Genomic DNA, 18,712 nt, shown 5'->3' on the forward strand with positions numbered 1-18,712 from the left:
TGCTGGTTCAAAGGGAGTGGCTGCCAGGAGGGCATTCTGAGTGAGAGGAGCTGAGTGGCGCGCGCTCCCTTGTGGCTCATAGCAGGGCCAGCTCCAGGCACCAGCGAAAGAAGCTGGTGCTTGGGGCGGCCAATGGAAAGGGGCGGCATATCTGGGTCTTGGGCAGCAATTCGGCGGCGGGTCCCTCAATCCTTCTCGGAGCGAAGGACCCACCGCCGAATTGCTGACGAAAAATGAAAGTGGCAGGGTGGAGCTGCGGCTGAAGTGCTGCCGATCGCGGCTTTATCTTCTCCCGCCCCCACCCCCGCTTCGCCGCTTGGGGCGGCAAAAAAGCTGGAGCCGGCCCTGTCTGGTCTGTGGCTGAGGTTTTCATGCCTGCTAGGAGTGTGCAGCCAAATCCCCCTGTCAGCTTTTAACCCAGTGTCCCAGGGGCTCAGAAGGGATGATGGGGCAAGGGGTGGTTCTGTTTACTTGTAGATGGCAAAGGATCAGTTCGATACTGTGGAAGAGGCTCATTTTAACAAACCAAAATAACTAGCACCTTCCTGCCCACCTTGTCGGTACCCAGCACCTGCAGGAGACAGTGCCCAATGCTGGCCCTGCACCCGTGCAGAAGGAAACAACTGAGAAGAGCCCTGCATCCTGCCAGCCAATGGAGGAGGTGCTGGGCACCGGAGAGGCACCAGAGTGGAGCACATGGGCACTTGTATGGGAGGTGCTAACAAAGCTGCATCTCAGAGCTGAACACTGAACACTCGGCCTGGGCCTGGGAGCCCGAGTGAAAGCGAGTCTGGCTATGGCGCTTTGGCCCAGCCGGGCTGTGTCCTGGCCTGCTTTTGGCCAAGCACCTGGACCCTCTCTGTTTGGCAGCAGCTAGGACCCTCCCCCTGAGCGAGTACCAGACAGTGCATGGCCCAGGGCCAAACCGCTACCCATGGCTAGCTTAGCTGGCTTCCCGCTTAATGTGCTGGCTTTTGTGCATTGCATTGTAAGACACTTCTCTTTCCCATTCAGTGAGAGCTGGGTGCCTGACTACCTTGTGGTAAGTGTCAGCCAGTGCATCCATCTTAGGGTGACCAGACAGCAAGTGTGAAAAATCGGGACAAGGGGTGGGGGGTAATAGGAGCCTATATAAGAAAAAGATCCCAAAATTTGGACTGTCTCCAATAAAATCAGGACATCTGGTCACCCTAGTCCATCTTGTGCCCTGGCTAAGGACCGAGAGGTGCAGGGAGTGCTCTGTCTGGTCTGGCCCTTTCCCACAGAGACAACAGTCACTCTGAGAAAGGGGTGAGGCCTTTCCCCGATGATGGGGCCTGAGGTTCAGAAGGGGAGGGGGAGATCACCCCTGTAAACCTGGCAGGGTCTGTGCATAGTTCGGGGCTGCCTCTCCTGAGCCATCCTCTGGTGTTTTCCTGCAGAAGTATCCGAGAATGTGTACGAGGCGGATGATGCTGGGCTTTCTGCTGTGGCTCTGTACGATTACCAAGGAGGTGAGTCTGTCTGCTTGGCCTGGGGAGCAGGGGAAGGGGGTGATCTGCCTGTATGGGAAGATGTGGGAGGAGTCAGCCTGGATCGCCTGTAGGGGAAGGGGAGGGTCTGCAGGTTCTCCCTGAATAACGATGTGATATTAACCTCCTGCTTCAAGGCCTCAGCCATTCTCTAGCTATGAGGGCACGTCACACTTAGGGTTGCCAACCGTCTAATCACACAAACCCAAACACTCTTGCCCTGCCCCGAGGCCCCGCCTCTGCCCCCTTCTCTGAGGCCCCGCCCCGCTCACTCCATCCCTCGTCCCTCCGTCGCTCACTCTCCCCCACCCTCAGGGGCTTGGGGTGCAGGAGGGGGTGTGGGCTCTGGGCTAGGGCTGAGGGGTTTGGAGTGTGGGAGGAGGCTCCAGGCTGAGCCTGGGGCATGGGGTTGGGGTGCAGGAGGGGGTGCAGGATGCAAGCTCTGGGAGGGAGTTTAGGTGCTGGAAGGGGCTCAGGGTTGGGGCAGGGGGTTGAGGTGCAGGAGGAGATGGGAGGGGTGTGGGCTTTGGCCAGGTGTCACTTACCTCGGGCGGCTCCCAGGCTCCCTACCTGCCCTGGCCCCGTGCCGCTCCCAGAAGCGGCTGACATGTCCCTGCGGCCCCTGGGGGAGGGTCAGGGGGCTCTGTGTGCTGCCTGTTCCCCGAGCGCCGACTCTACAGCTCCCATTGGCCGGGAACTGCAGCCAATGGGAGCTGTGGGCACGGAGCCTGCCTTAGCCCCACTGCACCGCAGACTGGGAGCCACCCGAAGTAAGCAGGACCAGGGTGCTCTGCGCACTGCCCCTTCCACGTGCTGTTCCCAGAAGTGGCCAGCATGTCCCTGCACTGCCCCTGCCTGTAGGCACCGCCCCTGCTTGCAGGCACTGCCCCCGCAGCTCCCATTGGCTGCAGTTCCCAGCCAATGGGAGCTGCAGAGTCGGTGCTCTGGGTGCGGGCAGCGCGCAGAGCCCCCTGCCCCACCGCAGGAATGTGCTGGCTGCTGCTGGGAGCGGCACACAGCCAGGGCAGGCTGGGACCCTGCCTTACCCCCGCTGCACTACCGGACTTTTAGCGGCCTAAAATCTCCTTGTTTGGCTTTAGTAGCCTCCGGGAGAGAGAGCCTGATTCTGGGAGACTCCCAGCGAAAAAGGGAGGGTTGGCAGCCCTAGTCACACTGCAATCCAAGACCCGTGGCACCAAGTCTCAGAGCGCGGGTCAGTTGACTCAAGTTAGCAGGGCTCAGGCAGTGGGCCTAAATATTGCAGAGTAGACATTCAGGCCTGGGCTGAAGCCTGAGCTCTGAGACTCACCCCCCTTGCTCAAGGCTGAACATATAAACTGCAATTTTTAGCCCCCCAGCCCGAGCCCCATGAGCCTGAGTCAGCTGACTTGGGCCAGCCATTGCTGTGCTGCAGGTCTTTGATTGCAGTATAGACGTACCCTTAGAGACCAGAATGAGACCTAATGTGGGGCAGAGTACCCCAGCCCTGCTTCTGCCCTGTTCTTGTGCACTCCTCTGAGGCATCTGGTACCAGCCACTGACAGAGCCTGATACCAAACTAGATGGGCCGTGGGTCTGATCCAGTCCGTCATTTCCTATGGTCCTATGCTGCGATGGGACACTGAGGAAGGGGAGGTGGGGGGAACCACTGGTGTGGGATGTAAGTGGAGAGGAAGGGAGACCTGCCAGGATGTGGCAGTGGCCTCTGCTGTACTCCCCATGGGGTAATTTCCCCACACACACACCCTCCCCAAGGTGTCTTTGCCCCCAGGAGCAAATTGCATTGTGCCTCTTTTTCCACTTTCATTTTTGCAGAAGGTGACGATGAAATTTCCTTTGACCCCAATGACACCATCACTCACATCGAGATAGTGGACGAGGGCTGGTGGCGGGGGCATTGCCATGGCAAAGTTGGCCTCTTTCCAGCTAATTATGTGAAGCTACTTCAGTGAGACCTGCCATTGCCCGAACCCCTCTGCCTCTTACTGCTTCAGCGCTTTATGTGTAGCTAGGGCCGGGTTACAGTGAGCAACTCGGCTCAGCCCAGCACACCTGCGTGAGAGAGAAACTAACATGAAATGACAAATAGGATCCCGGGGGGCAGGCTGGCCAATGTGGGAGTGGGGGGTGGGTGGGTAAATAATGAGGCATGGGGCCTTTCCCCTCTTGGAGGTGCTGGTTTCAATCCAGCCCCAGCGTTGGGGCACTGGCTGCCTCAGGGGAGTGGGGAATAGGATACGGGACCTTTCCCTATAGGTTCTCATGCTAGCCAGATCAACCCTTGGCTAGCAATCAGCAAAGTCTTCCGCATGCACTGGCCTCTCTTACCTGTGTGGTGGGCTTAGCCCAATTCCAGGTGCACCTGTATCTGTGTAACAGAAACCGTCCCATGGACGACAGCCATCCCAAAGACCAAGAGCAGAATATGCCATGAGGAACGACGTACTCATAACACTCCGAGGGGTTCAGCTCAGGCCAGGGTAAGGCACAACGGCAAGTAGGAGAGGGAGGCTTGAGATTTTGCTGCCTGGGGGTAAACAGGACTTCAGCCTCCAGGGTGGGGAACTGGGAACCTTTCATTTGCACTAATCTCACCAAGTTCTCCTGCGTTGAAAGTGTGATTTTGGCTGTAACATGCTGTTCCATTCAATGGGAGATGCCTGTGCAGAGGCAGACAATAAAGGAGAATCTTACTAAGGCCTTAGACTTCCTGCCTTTTGTTCCTCTGTCCGGTGAAACTGTTGCTGGATACCGCGTCCAGTTCTGGGGGTCAAGCCTTTGAAAAGGATATTGGAACCATTAGAAAGGGTTCAGAGAAGCACGAGCCGAGTCTGGGAACAGGCCTTAAAGTGAGACACTAAAGGGTGTTACCTAGTTAGTGTACCAAAAAAGAAGGTTGAGAGGTGACTTGAGCATGAGCTAGAAGGTCTGATAGCAGAGAGCCGTTTAACGAAGCAGACACGGGCAGAACAAGAGCTAATGCACAGGGGTAATAGAACATTTCTACTTGGAAAATAAACTCTTTAGAGTGAGTGTAATTAACCATTGGGACATGGGCCCTGGGATGTAGTAAATTGTCCATCAGTTGGAGTCTTTGAATCAAGCTTGGAGTCCTCTCTGAGTCAGTCTAGTTCAACCGCAAGTTTTTGGGCTGGAGACAAGAATCACTGGGTGAAATTCTCTGGTCTGCATTAGGCAGGAGGTCAGACCAGGTAATTGGCCTTAAATCTGTGGATCTAGGGCCAGGTTACCTGCCGCCAGAGGTGGGGGACGGAGTGGGGTGCCAATGGGATGTGAACCCCACGTGCTATTATTAGCAAGCTGCGCTGTAACAGCCCCCCAGCTGAACTGTGTGTGTAACCCCAGCTGGGGCAGCTCAGCGAGGACTGGCGCCTGAAACACAAGCACCTCCCCCACCCAGCTCTCCAGCTTGCAGGAGTGGGGGCAAAGGGGCACAAGCTGCAGTATCCCTCGAGTGGGGGCCGCCTGCTACCTCAGTACACCTACTCACCCCGAGGGCTGAGGTGTGGCTGGGGAAAGGGCTGTGGAGGGGGACCAGAGAGCAAGTGTGAAAAATCAGGATGGGGAGGGAGGGGGCAATAGGGTCCTATATAAGACAAAGCCCCTAATATCGGGATGATGCTGATATTATCGGGACATCTGGTCACCCTAGGGCCATGGCCCCATCTACCCCCTCCCCAGCTCCTCGGCATGATTAGCATGTGTCGCTGACCCTTTTATGTACACAGTGGGAGAGGGAGGTGCCTTGTGTCCCATTGGCAAGAGCCAGGGCTAATATGGCCCTTGGCACCAAGCCCTGAGCTCCATACTCCCATTGAAAGCAATGTAAAACTGAGTCAGGGCCTAAGTCTAACCTCCCAGAGCCCTTCCATCCCTGTGTCTCATCCTTCCAACCCCTTTAGAGCCCACCCACCAACCCCAGTGACCACAGCACATGCACCAGTTCTGGGAGCCTGTACTGGGATTTGTTAAAGTACATCTGCAGTGTGCCCACCCTGGGGTTGGCCTGTTACACGAGAGAGAGCTGGGTAACTCTCACAGCTTGCCCCAAGCCCAATGCACAACAGGGTGCAGGGAATGGATTGAACTGGAGTAGGGTAGGAGTAATGTGTGAGCCATTTCTTTTGATCGTATACAAAGAAATCCAATACAAGTCCTTCTGTTAAAGAGCAAACAGACTCATGTAATATATGGAGATATACCTATCTCATAGAACTGGAATGGACCCTGAAAGGTCGTCGCGTCCAGCCCCCTGCCTTCACTAGCAGGACCAAGTACTGATTTTGCCCCAGATCCCTAAGTGGCCCCCTCACAGATTGAACTCATAACCCTGGGTTTAGCAGCCCAATGCTCAAACCACTGCACACCAAGCACCATTCTGGTAGCTTCTGAGCCAGACCCACAATCCCCAGGCTTGGATTCACTAACTACTACTTTAGAGCCATTTAAATACCATCCCAGTAGTAAGAACCCAACCCTGGGGCTGTTTAGTAACAGCTGAGTGGCTAAGTCCCACAAAGCACAGCCCATGAGTGACAGCTTCAGCAACAAGCAGCAGAGCCCTTGGCTATCAGCGCTCACTCCATCTGTGCCAGCACCTCTTAGCTGAGGGTCGCCGGGAGCTTCGCAGCTATGGATGACTCAAGCGCCCTGGAGTAGCGTAAGGTCCCTGTTCGGTGTTGGGCACAGAGCCACATTGCTACTAGCACTCTTTACAGACACGGGAAGGCAATTGCGTGATTTATTTTGGAGCAGTTTCCCTGCAGTACTTTGTCCTGTCCCCTCGCCTCAGGAATGTCTGGACTCTTGGAAACATTTGCTATTTATTTCTTGTGTTTCTGCCTGGTGCCCCTGGTGTCATGTTCCTGTACCGGGGACGGACGGGCTGCAGAGCTTGTGTCTGCCCCAGAGGCACTCCAGATCTGCTCCTCATGAGCTCAGTCAATGCAGTGACACGTTCGCTTAGAAAACATTTGACACAGGTTTCGCCTAGTGGCTGAACAGTGCAATACAGTTTAACATTCCACTACCACTGCTCTAGAGGCTCTCGCGGGCAGGGCCCAGTGAGGCAGGGGCACGTCTGTTCTTCTGGGGCAGGGGAGTGCGAATACATCCAGTCAAATGGGATCCATGAAAATTGCTGTAATCCAGCTGGTGCTAAGTGGCAAACCCCACCCTCAGGTTACATAAACATTCTTTCCGGAAGCGGCTAAGGGGTGCCCCCTGTTGGCAGCTAGCCAGATGGTGTCCCAGAGAGGAAGTGGTGTAGGGGCAGTGCTAGGAGTTGGGAACTCTCTCATGGAAGAAGCTGCCCAGACTCAACTCCCCCAACCCCTTCATTCCTCTTCCAGCCTTGGGTGCCCTGTAGAGGGAAGCAACCTTCCAGCACTCATCTGCCAGGGAGGGGAAGGGAGCGATCGGTGACTCTGCCTCACCCGGCAGAAAGTGTGAAACAATCCTGCTGCCCGGAAATAGCCCAGCCCCTGCTGAACAGAATACGAACTTTTTAAACAATTATGTTTCTAGCTTTTATGGTTGTATGGAAACCAAATGAATGTGGGTATCCCCATCCCAAACTGCCTCCCCTGTGGCTCAGACACTCAGCTCCCACAATGTAGTTCTGCATTTTCAATACAAAACTCTGCAGTACCTTGAAATCTGAAAATTATGGAGCAGCCTAAAATAATCTGAATATTATGATAATCAATAGTGAGTGTGTGTGGGAGGAGAGGGGATTTTTGCTGATTGAATTATTTCACACGACAGCTTTTATTAATCTGATGCTACTCTAATGGCTCTGAATCAGTTTTGCAGAATCTAGGGGCTTTGTACAGGACTCAGGTCGAGCATGATGCAGAACAAAGACAGGCCTTGATTAGCTGCAGGTCACACACTGCTTCTGCGATGTGTGACTCCCTGAAACCACCTTCTGCTCTATCAGCCAGGCAGAGAAGCCTAGCGTTATATTTCCAAACATGTGCAACAGATTTGCACATGCAAAATATGCAGTTGTGACTGCCCACATGCAGTTCGTGAGTTACTGTCTGTCTGTCAAGAGCGTTGAAGACTAGAAGTGCTAAAAATGGCTGTAATTGTTCGTTTTGAAATGCAGCCAGCGGCTAAGGCTGATACCATGAGTGCTGGCCATTTGTCTGTCTCCAATATCACATGCCCTGCCGTCTGCAGCTGCGTAGTGTTTGCCCATGTCAGGATATTTTCATCTGCAGTGTAAGTGATTCTCTTGAGTTCCAATGCGATGCACATCTCAGAGCGGCAGGTCCAGCGGCGCAGTCTGATGAGCTCTGTCCGTGCTCAGCTTACAGAGACACAAACCTAGCATTCTAGATTAGCTTGTATCCTATTCCCTCCTTACTTTGCCATTTAGCTTCAGAGACATGGCAGAGAGCCTTGCTAGCAATGGTAGCTGTGAAAGGAGTCCCTCTGCCCCATCCCCTGGCTCCTTACACAGCTGCCAAATCTAACAAGCCATTTCCCTTGGAAGTGTGAGGAGGAGCCATCACAGTCAGAGCAGAGCAGGAGTCACCCCCCAGCTCTCACCTCAGCCTGGACCTCACTGCCTGCCTGGGGAAGCATATTCCCTCTTCTGGCTCCCTAGAGCCTTCCTCAGGGCCCCCTTCACTTCCTGGTTGCGCAGGCTGTAGATGAGTGGGTTCAGCATGGGGGTGACAATGCAGTACAGCGTGGACACCAGGGTGTCCACCCCCATGGAGTAGCCTGCACTGGGGCGATTGTAGTTGAGGTTGGCCATCCCAAAGTATATTGTGACGACAATCAGGTGTGCAGCGCAGGTGGAGAAGGCCTTGCACCTTCCTGTGTTGGAGCGGATCCTGAGGATGGCTACCAGGATGTAGAGGTAGGAGATGACAATGAGCAGAAACGGGCTCAGGCCCACAAAGACACTAGCAGCATGAAGCGCCATTTCATTGACATAGGTGTCACTGCAGGCGATCTTCAGCAGGGGAGGGACATCACAGAAGATGTGGTGAAGCTGGTTGGCGCCACAGAAGGATAAGCTGGAGGCCATGAAGGTATGTATGGCTGAGTCCAGGAGACCCCAGAGCCAGGACCCCATGGCAAGTGGGACGCACACCCTCCGGCTCATGATGTCAGTGTAGCGCAGGGGGTTGCAGATGGCTACGTACCGGTCATAGGCCATGACGGCTAGGAGCACGCACTCGGCTCCCGCGCATGACATCAGGAAGAACATCTGGGCCATGCACTCGCAGTAGGAGATGGTCTCCTGCTCACGCAGGAAGTTCACCAGGATCTTGGGGACTGTGACTGACGAGAAGCAAATATCCAAGCAGGATAAGTGGCTGAGTAAAAAGTACATGGGGCTGTGAAGATGGGAATCCAGCTGGATGAGGGTGAATATCATGGAATTCCCCACCAGGGTGACGAGGTAGATCGCCAGGAATACCAGGAAGAGGAAGGCCTGGCCATGGAGAAGGCTGGAGAAGCCCAGGAAGATGAACTCTGTCACCTGTGTCTGATTCTCCTGTTCCATGAGGCCAGTAAAGTTTGTCTGTGGGGGGAGGGACAGGAAGAGAGAAGAGACTGGGAGTGAGTCAGGAATTCAGAGCTAAACCACCTTCAGCAGCACAATTTCACATGCAGAAGGGCTGGACACTTAAGGTATGTCTACACTGCGGTTAGACACCTGGGGCTGGCCACTGCCAGCTCACTTGTGCTCACAGGGCTTGGGCTGTGGGACTGTTTCACTGCAGTGTAGACATCCAGGCCCAGGCTGGAGCCCAGGGATCTGGGACCGTGTGAGGTAGGAGGGTTCCAAAGCTCAGACTGCAGCCTGTACAGGAAGGTCTATGCAGCAATCAAACAGCCCCGTGAGCCTGAGTCAGCTGGCATGGGGCCAGCCATGGGCGTCTAATTGCAATGTAGACATACCTTGAATCTGCCAGGAGCTTCCACCCCCACAATCCTCCAATAGTTTTGTCCTTCCTGAGCCCTGTGTCTTACAGAACGATCAGGTTCCTAGTCAGGATTGGGACCACATTGTGCAGGGCACGTATGCAGGGAGGAGTGCATGGTAGGCCAGTGCCCTGCCTGAGCTGACAGCCTGTTAATTGGTCTAGCTTCAGCTATTCCAGCCACTGGCTCTTGATATGCCTTGGCCTGCTAGATTAAAGAGTCAGCTACAGTCAAATATTTGTTCCCCCATGTGGGTGCTACTTTCCTTGTTCCTAAGTGCATGACGTTACATTTGGCCATATGAAGCTTTCCCATTTACCAGGCAATCAAGTTTGCTCTAGATCAGTGAAAAGGCTCAACAATCATTCGAGGGCTGGGACTAAACTGGCCTGCACTAAGGGACTCAGGAGCTTGATTTATTTAGTTTACCAAAAAGAAGGTTAAGAGCAACCTCGATTGCCAAGTGTGAGTACCTTCGTGGGGGGAATACTGCTAGTAAAGGGCAGCTGGCGGAGAAGGTGTAACAAGAACCAATGCATGGAAACTAAAGCCAGACCAATTCAAATTAAAAATAAGGCTCCAATTTTAACAATGAGAATGATTGACCATTGGAACAAACTGCCAAGAGAAGTGGTGGATTAGCCATATTATGTCTTCAGACCCAGGCTGGAGACCTTTCTGGAAGATGTGCTTTAGCCAAACACAAGTTGTTACATTCAATATAGGAGCAACTCTGGGCTATAATCCTTTGGTCTAATTTTGGTTGTTGGGTTTAATGCGCAGGACCTGTGTGTGTGTGTGAGAGAGAGAGATATAGGAGGTCAGACTAGCTGATTTAATGATCCCTTCTGCTGTTAAAGTCTACAAAGCAAAGAAAATGTTAGCATGTGTAAGGAATGGGATAGAAACTAATATTGAAACTGTGATTGTGCTGTTATATAACTCAGTGGGCCAACTCGCTGGATCGTTCTGGTCACCCTGTCTGAGACAGGATATAGCAAAAACACAGGCACTTCTTAAATGTGTGCTAGAAACCCAGACAATATCCATTTGAAGGGAGAGTTAAAAGATTGAGACCTTTTAGTTTAGAGAGGAGACAAATTAGAGGGGCTAGATGGTGGGCTACAAAATAATGAAAGGGAGAGAGAAGTAGAGCGGTTGCTTCTGTTCACCCTCTCTTGCAAGAGCCGGTTTCTCTGTTATGTTCACAGCATGCACACGGACAAGTTTAGCTAAAAATATAAATACTTTTGCCGGAAGGCTGCAGCATAGCACTGCTTTGTCTTAGAATTCAGAACAATTACACACAGAACCAAAAATCGGAGAGAAAGGAAATAAGCTGCTCCCTAAGACAGAGAGACACAACACCCCACCTCTGTCTAGCCTGACTGCTGCTCCCAGAAATTTCACCACAGAACCCCTAGCCTGCAAGCAGAACCAGAAAACTCACCCACTCAAGATCACAGCTTGCAATCCAGCACAGTCCGTAATGCACCACGCTAGGGTACACACAAGGAAACTGAATGCAATCGATTGAAAGCTCAGTAGGAAGCCGAGAAGGGTCCCACATGTCTATAGATAATGAGAGCATTCAGAGCCACATGAAATAGAATAACACAATTATAAGAGCTGTAAAGCCTCCCACTCAGGGCAAGAGCCAGCCTCTGACTGATGGGGTTCAGAAGAACTTCCTGCTGTGGGGTTGTTGTTTCATTTTGGATTTCTTGCCTTTTCCTCTGAAGGGCTTTAAGGTTGAGATCTGTAGGGATGAGAAGAAAGTGAACAGCTTCCCTCTCATAACCTAGAGACACTGGGAGGAACAGACTAAGGCCATGTCTACACTAGCGAGCTTACAGCGGCACAGCTGTACCGAAGCAGCTGATCGCTCCCGTAGGAGCAAGCTCTCAGGTCGACATAATTAAACCACCCCCAACGAGCGGCGGTAGCGATGTCGGTGGGAGAGCGTCTCCTGCCAACACCGGCACTTCTGTCGGTGAAACTTACATCGCTGAGGGGGGTGTTTTTTCACACCCCCGAGCGACATAAGTTACACCTACAAAAGGGCTAGTGTATATATAGCCTCAGTGAGAGCCTGAACTAGTGCAGTGTGTGTGAGGGTCCAGTCAGAATCCAGGGTTGTTACAACAGCAGCCCAGAAACAGGAGAGAAACTGCAGAGTCCAGTTCTGTGGCTGAATTCATGTTGCTGTGGAAACCACTACACTGTCTTAATGTTGTGTTCACAAGTCTGGCCGGGAGCCCGGGTTAAGGTTCTTTTTCCTTTTGATTTCCCTATTTTTAAAGACAATGCTGGCGTTCCAGGGCAGGCAGCCGCACGGGAGGAGATTCTGGCAGTGAATAACAAGGTCGCTCTCCTTCCTACTCGTCCCGCCCCACAGCTAGCTGTGGCGCTAGCTGCACTGTCAGAGGCTTTGCACAGCCGTCCGGTCACTTTCCTAAAGCTTCAGGGTTTCCCAAGGTGCTGGGAATGCAGCCTAGGCCTAGGGCTGGACTTCTGCACAGGGGTGAATTCGCCATCTGTGCTGGGAGAGAGCAGCTCCCCTGCCCTGAGAAACTGTGGCCCCTGCTGCTAGGGACTGTGCAGCAGTTTTGCTCCCATGCGGCTTGGACAGCAAATCACTTTGCTCTGCAATGTTCCACCGGCACAGACATTTCCCTTCCACACCTGTCAACGTGATTCTTCTTTGGTGCAGGTCCGCTGCACGCCCAGGACTTGGGGGGACGCCCTGCTGGATTTCAGCTCCTGCACCCCACCAATCATAGAAATGTCAGGTTGGAAGGGACTTCAAGAGGTCATCTAGTCCAACCCCCTGCGCTGGGACAGGACCGAGTAAACCTAGACCATCCCTGACAGGTGTTTGCCCAACCTGGTTTTAAAACCTCCAGTGACAGGGATTCCCCAACCTCCTTTGAAAGACTTTTTCCAGAGCGTGACTACCCTCAGAGTTAGGAAGCTTTTCCTAATATCTAACCTAAATCTCCCTTGCTGCAGATTAAGCCCGGCTACAACACTGCATACCCACCTTAGAGTAATTTAATCTAGAATGCATTTCCCTAGTTTGCTTTTGAGCATGTCCTTTGGGACTATGTCAAAAACTTTACTAAAACCAAGATTCATCATGTCTACTATTTCCCCACTCCACTAGGCCTGTAACGTTCTCGAAGAAGAAAATGAGGTTGGTTTGGCATGCTGTGTTTTGGACACATCAGTGCTGGCTTGTCCTTATACCACTGTTATTTTCTAGTATTTTTCCACATAGTGAAGATAAGCTGACTGGTCTATAATTCCCTGCAGCCTTTGTTCCCCTTTTTAAAGATAGGTGCTATATTTGCCCTTTTTCAGGGACCTCACCTGTCCTCCATGAGTTCTCAAAGATAATTGCTAATGGTCATGACATTGTTTCAGCTACTTCCTTAAATACCGTAGGCTGAATTTCATCAGGTTCCGTAGACTTGAACTCTGTAGACTTAAACTAGGAGATGGGGGAAAGCCGACCGCTGCAGAGGAGCATATGGATCAGACAGAGACTTCTCTTAGGGGAGAGTCTAATGATAGAGAATCTCCAGGGTATAGTCAGGAGCAGAGGATGGAAGAGGATAATGTAAGGGCCAGATCAGATGATAAACATTCACATAAAAAAGAATCTAACACATCAGAAAAGGGCAGACAAATAAATAGTGACAAGTTTTTAAAGTGTTTGTACACAAATGCTAGAAGTCTAAATAATAAGATGGGTGAACTAGAGTGTCTTGTGATAAAGGAGGATATTGATATAATAGGCATCACAGAAACCTGGTGGACTGAGAGCAATCAGTGGGACAAAATCATTCTGGGGTACAAAATATATCGAAAGGACAGAACAGGTCGTGCAGGGGGCGGGAGGGAGTGGCACTATATGTGAAAGAAAATGTAGAATCAAATGAAGTAAAAATCTTAAATGAATCCACATGTTCCATAGAATCTCTATGGATAGAAATTTCATGCTCTAATAAAAATATAACATTAGGGATCTATTATAGACCACCTGACCAGGACAGTGATAGTGATGATGAAATGCTAAGGGAAGTTAGAGAGGCTATCAAAATTAAGAACCCAATAATAGTGGGGGATTTCAATTATCCCCATATTGACTGGGAACATTTCACTTCAGGACGAAATGCAGAGATAAAATGTCTCGATACTTTAAATGACTGCTTCATGGAGCAGCTGGTACCGGAACCCACAAGGGGAGAGGCAACTCTAGATTTAGTTCTGAGTGGAGCGCAGGAGCTGGTCCAGGAGGTAACTATAAGAGGACCGCTTGGAAATAGTGACCATAATACAATAGCATTCAACATCCCTGTGGTGGGAAGAACATCTCAACAGCCCAACACTGTGGCATTTAATTTCAAAAGGGGGAACTATGCAAAAATGAGGGGGTTAGTTAAACAGAAGTGAAAAGGTACAGTGACTAAAGTGAAATCCCTGCAAGCTGCATGGGCGCTTTTTAAAGACACCACAATAGAGGCCCAACTTCAATGTATACCCCAAATTAAGCAACACAGTAAAAGAACTAAGAAAGAGCCACCATGGCTTAGCAACCATGTAAAAGAAGCAGTGAGAGATAAAAAGACTTCCTTTCAAAAGTGGAATTCAAATCCTAGTGAGGCAAATAGAAAGGAGCATAAACGCTGCCAAATTAAGTGCAAGAATGTAATAAGAAAAGCCAAAGAGGAGTTTGAAGAACGGCTAGCCAAAAACTCCAAAGGTAATAACAAAATGTTTTTTAAGTACATCAGAAGCAGGAAGCCTGCTAAACAACCAGTGGGGCCCCTTGATGATCGAGATACAAAAGGAGCGCTTAAAGACGATAAAGTCATTGCGGAGAAACTAAATAGATTCTTTGCTTCAGTCTTCACAGCTGAGGATGTTAGGGAGATTCCCAAACCTGAGCCGTCCTTTGTAAGTGACAAATCTGAAGAACTGTCACAGATGGAAATGTCACTAGAGGAGGTTTTGGAATTAATTGATAAACTTAACATTAACAAGTCACCGGGACCAGATGGCATTCACCCAAGAGTTCTGAAAGAACTCAAATGTGAAGTTGCGGAACTATTAACTAAGGTTTGTAACCTGTCCTTTAAATCGGCTTCTGTACCCAATGACTGGAAGTTAGCTAATGTAAAGCCAATATTTAAAAAGGGCTCTAGACGTGATCACGGCAGTTACAGACCGGTAAGTCTAACGTCTGTACCAGGCAAATTAGTCGAAACAATAGTTAAGAATAAAATTGTCAGACACATAGAAAAACATAAACTGTTGAGCAATAGTCAACATGGTTTCTGTAAAGGGAAATCGTGTCTTACTAATCTATTAGAGTTCTTTGAGGGGTTAACAAACATGTGGACAAGGGGGATCCAGTGGACATAGTGTACTTAGATTTCCAGAAAGCCTTTGACAAGGTCCCTCGCTAAAGGCTCTTAGGTAAATTAAGCTGTCATGGGATAAAAGGGAAGATCCTTTCATGGACTGAGAATTGGTTAAAAGACAGGGAACAAAGGGTAGGAATTAATGGTAAATTCTCAGAATGGAGAGGGGTAACTAATGGTGTTCCCTAAGGGTCAGTCCTCGGACCAATCCTATTCAACTTATTTATAAGTGATCTGGAGAAAGGGGTAAACAGTGAGGTGGCAAAGTTTGCAGATGATACTAAACTGCTCAAGATAGTTAAGACCAAAGCAGACTGTGAAGAACTTCAAAAAGATCTCACAAAACTAAGTGATTGGGCAACAAAATGGCAAATGAAATTTAATATGGATAAATGTAAAGTAATGCACATTGGAAAAAATAACCCCAACTATACATACAATATGATGGGGGCTAATTTAGCTACAAGAAGTCAGGAAGAAGATCTTGGCATCAGCGTGGAGAGTTCTCTGTAGATATCCACGCAGTGTGCAGAGGCGGTCAAAAAAGCAAACAGGATGTTAGGAATCATTAAAAAGGGGATAGAGAATAAGACTGAGAATATATTATTGCCCTTATATAAATCAATGGTACACCCTCATCTCGAATACTGCATACAGATGTGGTCTCCTCATCTCAAAAAAGATAAACTGGCACTAGAAAAGGTTCAGAAAAGGGCAACTAAAATGATTAAGGGTATGGAACGGGTCCCATATGAGGAGAGATTAAAGAGGCTAGGACTCTTCAGCTTGGAAAAGAGGAGACTAAGGGGGGATATGATAGAGGTCTATAAAATCATGAGTGATGTGGAGAAAGTGGACAAGGAAAAGTTATTTACTTATTCCCATAATACAAGAACTAGGGGTCACCAAATGAAATTAATAGGCAGCAGGTTTAAAACAAATACAAGGAAGTTCTTCTTCACGCAGTGCACAGTCAACTTGTGGAACTCCTTACCTGAGGAGGTTGTGAAGGCTAGGACTGTAACAGCGTTTAAAAGAGAACTGGATAAATTCATGGTGGTTAAGTCCATTAATGGCTATTAGCCAGGATGGGTAAGGAATGGTGTCCCTAGCCTCTGTCTGTCAGAGGGTGGAGATGGATGGCAGGAGAGAGATCACTTGATCATTGCCTGTTAGGTTCACTCCCTTTGGGGCACCTGGCGTTGGCCACTGTCGGTGGACAGGATACTGGGCTGGATGGACCTTTGGTCTGACCCAGTACGGCCTTTCTTATGTTCTTATGAACGCATCTAACTTAGCTAAATAATCAGTGACTCTCTGACCCTTTCTTTCCATGCAGCGGAAGCAACAGGATCACTGACTGACAGCCCCATGGGGAAGGGGCTGGGGCTGGCTTTGAGCTCCTTCATCCCTGGGTTTCAGTGAGTGATAGAGCTCCGAGCAGAGGCTGCAGAGCGACTTACCCAGCAGGGTGTCCTGTCGCTGGGTCGATCAGTCCGGCTGGAGCCACATGGGCACGGCGGAGAGGAGGGGGTGGCAATAGCACTAGCTGGGCCCTTGCTGCACCTCTGCCCTTGGGAGTCGGAGAGATGGCAGCTCACACTCGCACCAAATGCTCTGTGAAGAGGAAAGATCACGGAAATGCCTGGGTCTCACCCGCCGGCCTGAGGAGAAGCCCAGCTGCTCCATGGCACTGAGGCTGGGGCTGCATGGAGGGGGTGGTATTTAACCCCAGGTGAGGGAGCCCGGGGGGACAGACTCTCAAAGGTGGCTCATTGTTAATGACAGGAACAAAGCCCAGAAAAAAAACACTCCCCTTCCCACTCCACCCCCGTGGGGCTTCTCGCGTGTTGGTGCTGGAGCTAAGCTGGCTGATTGAAACCCAATACATGGACTTTGTTGGCCTCTCCCAGCTCAGGATTTCCCAACGCCAAGCCCCCACTCTTTAACTCCAGCCAAAGGGCTTTGCTGCACATCTCAACCCTCGCATTTCACTCACTCCTCTCTTCTGCACCCCCTGTAACTTAGACCCAGGATCCTGCCTTATCTACCCCACCCAAACACTCGTCCTTACATCCAGCTCCTGACCCTACTGCCCTTCGGATCCTGCTGTACTGCCCCCTGCATCACACCCAGCTCCTGACCCTACTGCCCTTCGGATCATACTGTACCTCCCCCTGCATAATCCTCACACCCCAGCTCCTGACCCTACTGCCCTTCGGATCATACTGTACAATCCTCACACCCCAGCTCCCAGCCCTACTGCCCTTCAGATCCTGCTGTACCTCCCCCTGCATCACACCCAGCTCCTGACCCTACTGCCCTTCGGATCATACTGTACCTAACCCTGCACCATCTTTTTTGCTACTGACAACAGCTGGCAGCAGGGTTACATAAAAAATGAGAAAGTAGAAATCCTCCAGGCCTACACTGGATGAACTGCAGCCCCAGGGCAAGGAGACAACGTGGGTGTAGCCAAGACCAAGCCATACAGGTGAGTGGGTTGAGTGGGGCACGGTTGCCCTCCTTGCATACTGGGCAGCGCTTTGCTATGGGAGCACATAGGGGCCCACTGAGAGCCCATCAGACTTTACCTGGGATATGTGCTGAAGCTGGCCCTGTTGATGAAGAAATCCCTCAGTGGTGCAACTCCCTGGCCCTGATCCCCCTCCTTGAAACTGGTCCTAAGAGGCATTTGAGCAGCATCGTTCCAGAATGTGAACTTGTGACAACTGGCTCAGCCCCTCCCAACCCATTGTGAAATGACTTCTTCGCCCGAAGTCTAGCACCTGACATGGATTGAGCAGCAGAGCTGCATTTCCCCATCCTGTGTTTTTGAAATTTAAAAAAAAAAAAAAAAAAGCTCCTGTCCTGAATCAAGACAAAATGTCCATCTTGAGAATTTTTGCAAAACAAAATTCAAAGCGAGGTTTGAGTCAATCAAAATGTTTTCTTTTGACCATTTTGAATAATTTTGTTTTGAATTTGACCATTTTTTATTTTTAACAATGTTTTTACTCTCATTTAAATTAAAAAATGTATAGTCATTTATAACCAGAAAACCAGATATTTTTTTTGTTCCAAAAATGTCAAAATGGGACATTTAAACAATTTAGAAACATTTTTTTCCCAAAAAATTTTTTAGTCAAGAAATTTGTTGAAAACTGAGTCTTCCCCACTGAACGTTTCACTTTTCACAGAGCGACCCTGGGGCTGAGCAAACCCTGATTACAGACTGAGCCACACCTGACGGGAATCAGGTGCTTCCCATATAAAAGGAGCAGGATGGGGTGGCTCAGGTGACTGCAGCTCTGCCTGGAGGTGCTGCAGGGAGAAGTAAGAACGTTCCTGCCTCAGCAGGAGGAAGGCAGCAGCTAAGAGCACCTTTGAAGGCGGTGCTGGAGAGCAAACAGATTGATCCCCAGGCCAGCAGAAATGGGGATGAAGACTGTGAGGGTCTGTGTTATGTTTTCAAAGCTGTTGTTATTTTTGCACTACTGGGGGAGAGCGAGTGAGACTGAACTAGCGTTGGGGCCTGCAGGGCCAATGCGTACCCAGGGAAGTGATTTTTGACTTGTGGTCTTTGAGCCCGTGGAGATCCGCAGACTGTCCGAGAGCAGTGGCTCTGCACCCCTGGCTTGAAGCAGTAACAACAAACACTGAATCCATGGCTTCCATCAGCGGCACCCCCACAACAAAAATTGCTCCAGCACCTGTCTAAGACTCCAAAGGGGTCTGTGCCTCCATTTGAACATTTGTAGGGGCTCTGAAGGAAAAAAGGCTGCAAACCACTGATCTACG

The 18,712-nt window shown here is 50.4% G+C and overlaps 2 protein-coding genes across 2 annotated transcripts in view; one reads left to right on the forward strand and one right to left on the reverse strand.

Moving 5' to 3' along the window:
* Window positions 1-3,630, forward strand: part of HCLS1 (hematopoietic cell-specific Lyn substrate 1) — a 56,508-nt gene extending 52,878 nt beyond the window's left edge. Inside the window, exons 14-15 of the mRNA XM_054028281.1 lie at window positions 1,422-1,493; window positions 3,327-3,630. Of these exons, the coding sequence (XP_053884256.1) occupies window positions 1,422-1,493; window positions 3,327-3,463 (209 nt within the window). The 3' untranslated portion in view covers window positions 3,464-3,630. The remainder of the gene's footprint in view (window positions 1-1,421; window positions 1,494-3,326) is intronic.
* A 4,473-nt stretch (window positions 3,631-8,103) lies between these two features.
* On the reverse strand, window positions 8,104-16,448 carry LOC128837632 (olfactory receptor 5V1-like). Its single transcript, XM_054028924.1, has 2 exons — window positions 16,375-16,448; window positions 8,104-9,078 (listed from the first exon to the last, which is right to left on the reverse strand). The coding sequence occupies exon 2, from the start codon at window positions 9,058-9,060 to the stop codon at window positions 8,104-8,106; it is 957 nt and encodes a 318-aa protein (XP_053884899.1). The 5' UTR covers window positions 9,061-9,078; window positions 16,375-16,448.
* Between the last annotated feature and the right edge of the window lie 2,264 nt (window positions 16,449-18,712).

The sequence above is a fragment of the Malaclemys terrapin genome, chromosome 1, assembly GCF_027887155.1.
Source record: "Malaclemys terrapin pileata isolate rMalTer1 chromosome 1, rMalTer1.hap1, whole genome shotgun sequence".
Lineage (NCBI taxonomy): Eukaryota > Metazoa > Chordata > Testudines > Emydidae > Malaclemys > Malaclemys terrapin.